Genomic DNA, 11,313 nt, shown 5'->3' with positions numbered 1-11,313 from the left:
ATGGAACCCAAACCTCACATTGCCTACACAGTAAATTCTCTCCTTTTGTCCTCACTCACATTCCATTGTGAAGGGTTGGATAGTAAGAAGGTTTTATCGTCATTGTCGTTATTCTTATCTTATATATCTTTTTTGCATGATTTGGATTTTTAGCTTTTCGGTCTTGATTCTTAAAATTAAAATTTTCTTATTGTGAAACAATTTGGAATAAGATGTCAGAATTCTTACCAGAAGAACTCATGTCTTTAATCTCTTAATTTCCCTGAAAATCCCCATGATTTTCCTGCAAAGTCACCGTCTTATGTCTCGAGGAGGAGCGTGTTTACTTCGTCTGGTTCTTCTTCTCTACGAGAGACATTTATGGGTGTGTTTCAAGCTGGTTTGGCGTTCAGATCTTCATTTCCTAGGGTTCAGTTTGAGTGATGTGTTTCGTATATTTTTTGTTGAGCTTGAACCGAAATTTTTTGCTCGCATGGGTTGAATAGTCTCAGTTTCAAGGTCTTTGAAGCTTACATTTTTGGTCTTTAGAGTTGTTGTTTCGAATTCAACCAGGAATAATCATTTATAGGGTTTGAGTAGTTGCTTATTTCATTTCCTTGTGCTTTCTAGGGTTTTATGTGGACTGAGGTTTGATTGGGTTTCCACTTTCCAGGTTATTCAGAGATGGATAAGGACAAAACCCCAAACCATGGTGCAGGCCGTCCACCCCCTTCAGGCATCTACCACGGGTTTTCTCCTCCTGGAAGCTCTTTTAATGTAAAGCCTCATCCTTTAGCTTCCTCTTCATTCCATCAAATGGCGCCTGGTGGTAATTCTGATTTTGATCGGTTAAGTCATGATATTAGTGGAATGCTCGACAACCCACTTGAGAATTTGGGTCATCGTCGTGCACATTCAGAGATACTCAGTCTCCCCGATGATCTTGGCTTCGATAGTGGTCTTGGTGTAGTAGGCGGTGCTGAGCCCTTGTTGTCAGATGAGACAGAGGAGGACTGGTTGTCCACGTTTCTTGACATGGACACGGTCAATTCATCATGTTTTACTTCTGGAATTCAAATAGGTGAATCACCAGCTGCAGCAACAGGGCAGGTGCCACCTGTTGGAGCTGGAACTTCTTCAATGGAGGCCTTTGCTGGTGGGTCTTGTGAAGGACCTAGAGTTAGGCACCAGCATAGCCAATCAATGGATGGATCAATGACAATAAAGCCGAAGATGCTCATTTCCGGATCAGAGGAACCTGCTGTGTTTGAGACTAGGAAATTCCTGTCAGCAGAAAAGCTTGCTGAGCTTGCTCTTATAGATCCCAAACGTGCAAAGAGGTATGGACAAAGAACATCATTGTATCTTCTGTTTCGGTGGTGGCATTTCTTGTGTGAATTTTGCACATTTTGAATGAACGTATTATGTCTGTACTCTGTGGCGACAACAATCTTAAAGAATATGGTAGATAATGTCTGCAATACTAAAGTTAGGGTTTTTAAGATTTTATATGGAGTTTAGGTCTTCTGAGGAAGTATCGTCAACCTTAACACATATGTATTATAAATATTCCTTATTAGGAGTAAGAAAACAATAACCGAACATGAGGTGTCGAACATGAGGTGTCCCTGTGCATGTGATTAGCAAGTAGACTTCTGCTAAAGTTTGATTAAATTGTTGGTGCTAACAGTTCAGTAATTTCATTTTTACATTAACCTTCAAGAATGCTAGATGATTTGGTTCCTCTAGCCACTATATTTTATGGATTGTCATGTTTTTACTTCCTTTTCAAATCCAAATTATTGCTTGTGGTGTGCGGATAATGATGGATAAAAGTTAATACCTACCTTGTTTATCTTTGTTGTTACTTTGTTATAAACCCTCTTGGTGTTGCATAGACTGCTGTTAAATTGAAGCTGTTATTGGCAACTTGAAGCAAATTCACCAAACATGTGGTCTCCAATGGAGGCCTCAAATATGGAAAGTAAAGGATGTATTAATACCGAAATTTTGTTGTGTTTGATATGTTAAATGCTAATGTGTTGTTTTTTAAATGTCAACTAACCCTGCATTGCATTGTGTTATGTTTATATTTCGCTTCTCTCTCTCTCTCTCTCTCTCTCTATTCATCACTCCCTAGATACACCAGAACAGAAAAAAGGCTGGTCTCTTGTTTTATTATCACACTTAATAAAATCCTTTGTTGATCTGTAACAAGTACTATTCGAATCTCAAAATTAGGTGACAGTCTGATGCCTTTTTTGCTTTATATATATGGTGATATAGATGAAGCCCTTGTCTGATTTTTCCCCTATTTCTGGCGGTCATTGTTTGTTTGGTTCATTAATTTGCGGCTTCGTGGGCCTCTTTCGTCTCTGACTCGTCCCTTTTGCCTTTTCCCATTCTTATCTGGAGATTGTTAACCCCATGTAGAAATTTTCATTTGTTGAAAGGCATATGCCACCTTATTATGTTCCTCACTTACGTCTGCCTGACTTGATTCTTTTTTGCTTCGTTTAATAGGATTTCGGCAAATCGGCAATCAGCTGCAAGGTCGAAAGAAAGGAAAACACGTCACATAGTTGAGCTTGAAAGGAAATTGGATACACTGCAAACAAAAGCAACCTCATTAACGACTCAATTGACTTTGTTGCAGGTACAGCTTGTCGGTTCAGTACGTATTCATTTTGGAGTGTTTTTTTGGTACCATTATCGTGAATTTCATTCGTATGATTAAGTCCACCTTTTCCCTTCCAAGTATGCTTAGGGGTTCACCAGCATCCTCTTCTTTTCAGCTTATATGGTGGATATAATATCATGCTATTCATTTGTGGATTATATGTAGAGAGATACAAATGGTTTAACTTCTGAAATTGGTGAGCTAAAATTGCGCCTGGAAACAATGGAGCAGCAGGAGCACTTGCATGATGGTATGTCTTGCTCAAACTTAAAGACAAGATCCAAAGGAATAACCACATATGCTGATAACAATTATACTTTTAGCTTCTACTATCTTGGAGATATCAGAACTTCACCATGTGCATAGGTGTTTTAGTCTGTCACGAATATGGATACAAAGTATTCTGCTATTTTTAAATGCCAAAGTATTATGTTCTTTTTTTCCATGTTAGTTAGTGGTCGGTTTTCTGGTTTTCCAATGTATGGGTTGGATCAGTGATTCAGTGCCCATCGGTATTAAGTCATTTACAAATGGTGTGTGATGCTCTGCTTGTTTATTAGTGGTTGTGAATGAGTGGCTTGGACATTGCAACTTTTGCTGTGTATATTCTCTATTATATCTTGAATATAACTGGTTGCTGGTTATTGTTTTCGACATTGTGACTCTTGTGATATTTATGCTTAGCATTTTGGTCAATTTTACATTAGTTTCCATGAATTTTTGAATCTGTTTTTCTATCTTGGAAGTGCATGACTGACTGCATTTTGGTGATTTATTGATAGCAGTGTGCATACTTCACTATTACCTGTCGTAATTCTAGCCATGCTATAGTTCAACTGAATATATAATCAGTTTCCCTCTCCCCTGCTTTTCCTTTCATGTGACATAATGGTATGAAAGAGGCTCCATGCATTAACCTTCATTAAACTATGCTAAGACAAGAATGAGTTTAATTGGGGACGATGCTTAATAAGCATTTGATCCTGTTTCTTGTTTGGTTTTCGATAACATGCACATGTATGACCTTGTTAAGGTTTAGATTCTTATGACACATTTAAGGTTGAGTTGTTTTACATAGCTAATAACAAGTAATTTCACAATCCCATTATTAGTTTATGTCATAAGTGGCATACAATCTAATTTCCTTTTTAAGGAGCTTCATTGCAACCTAGAGGTCACGAGTTCAAGTCATGGAAATAGCCTCTGCATTTGTAGGGGTAAGGTCTCAAAGACGTTCAAGAGAATATCAGTATCTACTCTGGTTACTGTACTGATAGAAGACCAATTATGGACGTGAATAGCATTTACTAAACATTTTCAGTGGAATAATACTGTAGCAAAATAATTAAAGTATCTCGTGTTTGGATTATTTATTGAATTTAGCAGTCGCTGATCTGGTTCAAACTGTAATTGACTTGTTTCAAGGTTCTGTATACTCATTTGGTAATTTCAAACTGTAATTAATTGAACACTTTAAAATGTTTCATTTTGTTTTGTGGCATGCCAACCCTGTTTTAATGTAGGTAAACTGTAGTGCTGAGTCTTTCATGCGTGGAATAACATTTCTGAGTCATAACCTTCTCTCTTTTTTTTTGCGATTTTTTGGGTGACAGAATTGAACGATGCCCTGAAAGAAGAAATGCAGCATCTGAAGTTACTGACTGGCCAAGCTATGGCAAACTTTGACTCATATGGAGCTGATCAGCAATTCCATCCCAACAAGAATGCTATGCATACTCTTTTAACCACAGACCAGCTTCAACAGCTTAAACTTCGTCCTCAAAAGCAGCAACATCAACTTCAGCTTCTTCAGCCGTATCAAATGCATCAGCTGCAGCAACAACAGAAAGCTGGGAACGTGAAAGTGAAAGGATCCACACCTCCTCCAGGCCAGAAAGACAAAACATCTGATGCTTGATTCTCCAGCCACAAAAAACTGATAAAACAACTGGCCACCGTACCCCTGGTATCAAGGGGTGACTTCTGTTCAAAATCGCCGTTAGAAATATGGAATTGCATAGGACATCTTTGCCTTTATTATATTCCCCTAAACTTTTTTCTCTATCATTATGTTTAGACTATCTATATTACCTTTATTTATATGCAGTTCCATCTTTTATTTTTTTTAATTTTATAGCTTTCCTGGTACTAATGGTGACATAGCACCTTTATTGCAGTCCGTTATGGTATGTCTATATAACCTTTATATGATATGGTTCTGTCGCTCGTCAATGTCATGGTAGTTCTTTGGATAGAACTCTGGTTCTTTCTGTGTTTTCGACCTGAATAGTATTAGTATGTCGTGTTGTGAGCGTGGTTTTCGTTCGATGATTATTATGCTATCGGTTTTGGTAGCAAGAGTGGGGAAAGGTGGATGGGGTTCTCCATCAAAAAAAAGGTGGATGGGGTAGATGAGTGATAATTCTGAGGTAGAAGCATTTTTGTTTTGACAAGTTTGCATTATAATGCAACTTACTTTTCAATATTTGTTAGGTCTAATGTGCTTTGTAATTGCAGAAGTTGGGACTCAGGATTTGGTTCCTGCTCTAGGATTTCCATTTATATGTCTTGCTGGAGTGATTTGCCATAGCAATTGTTAAGTATGAATGCCAATTTCTGATGAACCCTAATGCGCAGACAAGCTAATGGGGTTTTGACTTGAACCCCTAAGGATTGAAGGCATAAGTTGTGGAGTACAGGTCTGATTGGATATTAAGTTCCTAGTTTACAGTTTCATTACATGTTTAGTTTTTGCCTCTTCAGGCTTTATTTAGTTTATAGCTACTGTGTAGAGTATTCATTATTTCTTGTCCAAACAAAAAAAAAAGTATTTTAGTAATTGGAAAATCCGTTAAACCTCAAAATGTATAAAGATATAAATGTATTCAAAAAACTATGAAAACGGTATTGATGAAAATTGTCGCAACCGGAATTGCTACGCGGGTGGGACTTATTAAAAGCAATGAAGTCATCACCAATTGTATTAGAGGTGCAATTGGTCACCTTTTAAAATACTAGTCTACGATTAGAAAATTTGGTTCGGGGGTCAATTGAGTGTGGGGAATGTGTTAGTACTAGGGATGACAATCTTACCCGCGGGTACGGGGACTCGAAATTTCTGGTTCGGGTGCCACCCGAATGCAATGTTGTGGGGACGGGTGGGGTATGGTAATGCCATACCCGGCCCTAAACCCTAAACCCTAATACTCTAATAAATAAATATATATTTATATAGATATATCATATATATTATATAATATATTTAGGGTTTAGGGTTTAAAGACCCTAAACCCTAAATCCTAATCATAAACCCTAAACCTTAATACTCTAATAAATAAGGGTTCGTTTGGTAGACAATTTTGACAGTAGCATATATTGTTACATATATTGTGGACAATTTATGCTGGTATAAAATGGTAACATATATTATTGTTGAAATGCTGGTAGGTGTTTGGTGTTACTTTTGCTGGTAGCATATATGGTGTTAAAGTTGTTGTGTAAATTACGTGCATGGGTATTATGCTTTTAAGTTGTAATTGTTTCATTTAAATTAATTAAATAAAATAAAAATTAATGTTAGATATTTAAATATTTGAAATAAAATCTTTAGAATTATAGAAAGAAAAATGAATAAAATTAAGAGAAATTAATTGCACAACTAAAACGAGGAATTTTTTTTTTTAAGTTATCGTTTCATTTACGAGCTGTGCACCGTTGTTCTCAATTGGAATCAATACTGGATCAAAAGAATATTTATAATAAAAAGAATCGAAAAATAGGTTAGAGAGAGAGAGGCGAAATAGGGGGATAGAGAGAGACGGAGAAAAGCGGAAAATGGAGGTTGCACTAACATAAAGGTCATTATAGTCGGTTTAATAAAATATGTTGGACAAAACTGGAAAATGGTTGCACAAATGTAGAAAATTGTCCATTTGTGGACGATTTCAAAACCACAATAAAATTGTATCAAAAATGTCTTGAAATACCCGCCCGAATATTGCCGTTTGGTGCGTACAAACAATATATGCTACTAGAGCAATATATTGTCAAGTAATATGGTGAGCCAAACGGGCTCTAAATATATATTTATATAGATATATCATATATATTATATAATATATTTAGGGTTTAGGGTTTAAATCCTAAACCTAAACCCTAAACCTTAGTACTTTAATAAATAAATATATATTTATATAGATATATCATATATATTATATATCTATATTGTACATACATATATATATATATATATATATTATATAGGAATATTAATTTGTATTTAGTATACTTATCGTCTTATCTTCTTATATTTTTCATAATGAAATATATGATATGCTCTCCTACTCTCCTAGTCCATATTATATATAATTATATACTCAATAGTCAATACGTTACGTCCTAAACCCTAAACCCTACGTCCCTACTTCCTAAACCCTAAACCCTAACTAAATAACAAAACCAAAATATCTTTTTTGTTGTAATTTGTATCATTATGACATTATAATCATATATGTAAACCTTAAATTCTAAACCCTATGTAGTCATAAACCCTAAGTAAACCCTAATACCCTATATATAAATAGTTCAATACTTTATACTACGATGTATATATTAGACTATTAGTATAATTTCTTTTTAAGGTAAATTTTCCGATTACCGATATATATTAAATATATATTAATATTATTTTTAAGTTTTAGTTTTATTTAATTATGACCATTAGATTATTGATCTCCTACAATCTAAACCATTGATTAATTAATTTTAGGGTTATAATTTAATCTTATTCTTATTAACTTATTATCTTATTCTTAACTTTATTGATTACCAGTTTACCACTTACCCTAACCTAACCCAACCCAATACTCACGACCTCTGCCTCTCGTCGTTCGTTTAATCGTTCCTTTCGAGTTTCGACGACAAGTCCACAACACGAACCCGACTGGCCGACTCTCATCTCTGCCGCCTCTACGTAGCACCTTTGGTTGGATCTAGTCTCTTCGACTCCCCTTATCGAGTCTCATCTCTGCCTCGCTCGTCGCTACACCTTCTCAGACAAGACTCACAATCTCACATAATCTCTGCCTGGCTCCACGACTCGAGTATCTCATCTTTGTCTAGTTTCTTTCTCTCTAATCTCTTATCTCATCGTGCCTCCATATTGGTAACTGGTAAGTCAATTACTCAATTCATCTCTGCTTAATTTTTGATTTAGGGTTTCGGGAAGAACAAGTGAACATAGAAACTATGTTTTGCCGACCCATTATTTTGATATCTATTTGGAGATTCACTTAAGACATTGGTTGCACGTGAATGATGAGGCATATTGAAATTAAAAAGGCTTACGGCATATTGAAATTTTGGCTTACGGCATATTAAAATTAAAAAGGCATATTGAAATTTAGGACATTGTTGTTTAATGTTTCTATCTTCAATACCTAAATTACATCAAATCTGGTGTCCCCTACCTAAATGAGTGATGGAGAGTTGCTATAAGCATTTGCTCATTCACATATTGGTCTGGTGGAAGGCCTGGATTTTGTGGTGGTTGTGGTGCTGCACGCCTGCATTGCTGCTCCATCTTACTCAATTTGATTACCTTGTTTTGACTCAGTTTGATTACTTTGTTCCAGAATTGTGATGGAGAAGGAGAGTCCAACAGTGGGGTCTACTCCAACAACCCAAAGTGCTCCAACAGTAGGTGAAAGTGCAAGTGCTCCTCCTATCCAAACAAGTCCCAATGTAGGAGCTGAAAATGAGGTAATATCGAACTCAAACCGTACTTCTATTGAGGAAAATATTGAGGAAAATTCTAGAAACAATAGAAAACACAAATCACCTGCATGGGATCATTTTGAAGAGAAGTACGTTGGTGGAAAACGGAAAGCAATGTGTCCCGATTGTAAGAAGGTCTTAGGGGGACAAAGTAAGAATAGGACTAAGCATTTGCTTGACCATATGAAGTCATGTTTGTATAAGAAACAAAAGACCATAAACCAATCTATATTGAATCCTACAAAATCTAATGATGGGTCGATGAAGCTTGGTACTTACACTTTCGACCAAAATCAAGCGAGGGAAGAGCTTGCAAAAATGATTACATTGCATGGCTACCCACTATCTATGGTTCAACATGTGGGCTTTAAAAGGTACTCTCATGCTTTACAACCATTATTTAGAGTCGTTTTATGAAATACAGTCAAGAGTGATATCATTAAGATTTTTGAGTATGAAAGGGATAAAACAATGAAATTAATGGAATCAAATGGAAGCCGAATTGCATTGACAACCGATATGTGGACATCAAATAATCAATGAAGAGGATTCATGGCCATCACTTCACACTTCATTAATGCTTCATGGAAATTGCAAAGTCGTCTTGTGAGGTAATTGTCATTATACTAGTATTTATTATTGCTAAACCAATACTATTATTAACTATTATTATTATTATTGTTTTTTTTAGATTTATATATGTTCCTTGTCCACATACTGCTGAGGTGCTTACAAATGCTTTCATTGATTGCTTGTTGGATTGGAATTTGGACTGTAAATTGTCTACTTTGACTGTTGACAATTGCACTACTAATGATGTTATGATTGAAGTCATCCTAGACAAGATTCCTCCTAGTTCACTTATCTTAGAAGGAAAACTATTTCACATGCGGTGTTGTGCACATATTTTGAACTTGGTTGAGAGGGATGGGTTGGATTTGATCAATGATAGCATTGAAAAAATTCGATATAGTGTCATTTTGGACTGCAACCCCAAAAAGAGATGAAAAGTTTGTTGAGGCCGCATGTCAATTGAAAGTTCCAAGTACTAAAAAATTGAAACTTGATTGTAAAACTCGGTGGAACTCTACCTACTTAATGCTTAACACTGCATTGATTTATAAAGATGTGTTTCCTCGTTTGAAACAACGCGAGACTTTGTATAAAAGAGTCCCCACTGAAGAAGAGTGGTCCAAAGTTAGGGATATTTGTTCTAAATTAGAGATGTTTTTTGATGCTACGGAGTTGTTTTCAGGAACTTTATATCCTACTATCGATATTTTCTTCTCACATATTTGCCAAATCAAGTTGGCAATCGATGAATGGATTAGAGTTGATGACATTGATGTCAAAATTATGGCATCAAAAATGAAGGTGAAGTTTGACAAATATTGGGATATCATGAACTATTTGTTGGCAATTGGAAGCATTCTAGATCCGAGGTACAAGATGAAAATGATTGAATTTTATTATCCTCTTGTTTATGGCGACACATCTTCTTCGGAGATTGAAAAAATAAGGCAAATGTTGTATGACTTGGTTAAAGAGTACCAAAAGAGAGATAAACTATCCAAAAGAGTTAATCAAGGATAAGATTTGCATACTTCTTCATCAAGTTCAAGGCCTCCACTTCCCAAGCGTGGTGCTTATGCTACAAGATTTGAAATGTTCTTGGATTCTACTCCTACCAATGAACATGTGAAGTCGGAGATGGATCACTATTTAGAAGAATCTCTCTTGCCAAGAAATACACATGACTTTGATATTTTGTGTTGGTGGAAGACAAATGACATCAAGTATCCTACTTTACATGATATTGCTAAGGATGTGTTGTCCATTCCTGTGACGATCGTTGCTTAAGAATCAACGTTCAGTGCTAGTGGGAGGATTTTAAGTCCTCACCGTAGTAGGCTTCATCACAAAACTGTGGAGGCTTTTGATGTGTGCCCGAGATTGGTTATGGAGTCAATGTATTAAACTATTCTTCAAATGAAACTTTTCTAGGTCTTCAATTCTTGATAATGATTATTTTTTTAGTTCTTAATATTTGTTATTTTGTTTGTCTTACTAGAGTCTACAATTTTAGAGCCCCAAAATTTTGATGATGATTCTGACAAGGAGGTAATATTAGTTTTTTTTATTCTTATTGGTGCTTATTATATTGCCCTCTTATTTACTGCATTATATTCATATTGCAGGAGCCTTGCGATACCACAAACATAAATGTGGATTGTGGAGAATGCTAATTGAAGTATGTAGTTTGCACTTAGCAGGTAGTTTGTCCTTTGTAGACTATGATGATGAACACGTAGTATACTTTTTACATATTTGTGTAATTGGTTAACAGCTATTTATCTATCTTTTTTTTAGGATCTTGCCAATGCAGGAAGCTAGGAACCACCAAAAGACTAACATGCTATGGCTTGTGTGCTGGTGCTAACAAAGCCTACAAAGGGACAACTTGGGCAGGAGGAGGCGAGGAGCGGTGATGGACCATTGATGGTTTATTATTTATTAAGTAATTATAAATATCAGTAGACAATAATGGTGGTGAACTGGTGATGGAGGTATCTTGGACCTCTTGGTGTGTGAATTGTGATTTAGGCTCCTGGCTCCTTTTATTTTTTCTCTTGGTTTGATGTTATGTCTTTAGTATTTTTTTTATCTTGGTTTGATGTTATGTTTGTAGTCTTTAAAAGTAACATTATGAACGTGTATATTCCATTAATAGTAGTCATATCTATTAATTGAAACAATAGCATTCGGGTTTAGGGGGTTCCCCGTCCCCATCTGGTTCGGGGATCCCCGAACCTCAGGGGGGCGGGGATTGAGTTCGGGGACGGGGACGGAGATGGCATACCCGCCCCCGCCCCGCCCCG

At 36.1% G+C, this 11,313-nt stretch overlaps 2 protein-coding genes across 6 annotated transcripts; both read left to right on the top strand.

Annotated features, from left to right (window-relative positions):
- On the top strand, positions 1-4,870 carry LOC119988117 (probable transcription factor PosF21). Of its 5 annotated transcripts, none has more exons than XM_038833049.1 (6): positions 3-82; positions 653-756; positions 846-1,319; positions 2,503-2,635; positions 2,825-2,909; positions 4,273-4,870. In XM_038833049.1, the coding sequence occupies exons 2-6, from the start codon at positions 689-691 to the stop codon at positions 4,575-4,577; spliced, it is 1,065 nt and encodes a 354-aa protein (XP_038688977.1). In that variant the 5' UTR covers positions 3-82; positions 653-688; the 3' UTR covers positions 4,578-4,870. The 5 variants fall into 5 exon arrangements, with proteins under 5 accessions (XP_038688975.1, XP_038688977.1, XP_038688976.1 ...); XM_038833046.1 differs by lacking the exon at positions 3-82 and adding an exon at positions 97-364; XM_038833047.1 differs by having other exon boundaries at positions 1-90; positions 653-1,319.
- A 3,429-nt stretch (positions 4,871-8,299) lies between these two features.
- Positions 8,300-10,294, top strand: LOC119987871 (zinc finger BED domain-containing protein RICESLEEPER 2-like). Its single transcript, XM_038832776.1, has 4 exons — positions 8,300-8,808; positions 9,126-9,289; positions 9,408-9,954; positions 10,051-10,294. The coding sequence occupies exons 1-4, from the start codon at positions 8,300-8,302 to the stop codon at positions 10,292-10,294; spliced, it is 1,464 nt and encodes a 487-aa protein (XP_038688704.1).
- The last annotated feature ends 1,019 nt before the right edge of the window (positions 10,295-11,313 follow it).

Source organism: Tripterygium wilfordii, chromosome 21 (genome assembly GCF_013401445.1).
Source record: "Tripterygium wilfordii isolate XIE 37 chromosome 21, ASM1340144v1, whole genome shotgun sequence".
In the NCBI taxonomy this organism is placed as follows: Eukaryota; Viridiplantae; Streptophyta; class Magnoliopsida; order Celastrales; family Celastraceae; genus Tripterygium; species Tripterygium wilfordii.
This window is presented reverse-complemented; position numbering and strand designations above follow the sequence as displayed.

Coding starts and splice junctions, on each gene's coding strand:
- LOC119987871 (XM_038832776.1), top strand. CDS start 8,300: ATGGAGAAGGAGAGTCCAACAGTGGGGTCTACTCCAACAACCCAAAGT. Junction 9,290..9,407: donor CCTAGACAAGATTCCTCCTA/GTTCACTTATCT, acceptor AATTCGATATAG/TGTCATTTTGGACTGCAACC. Junction 9,955..10,050: donor TCGGAGATTGAAAAAATAAG/GCAAATGTTGTA, acceptor TTCTTCATCAAG/TTCAAGGCCTCCACTTCCCA.
- LOC119988117 (XM_038833044.1), top strand. Junction 1,320..2,502: donor GATCCCAAACGTGCAAAGAG/GTATGGACAAAG, acceptor TTCGTTTAATAG/GATTTCGGCAAATCGGCAAT. Junction 2,636..2,824: donor CTCAATTGACTTTGTTGCAG/GTACAGCTTGTC, acceptor GATTATATGTAG/AGAGATACAAATGGTTTAAC.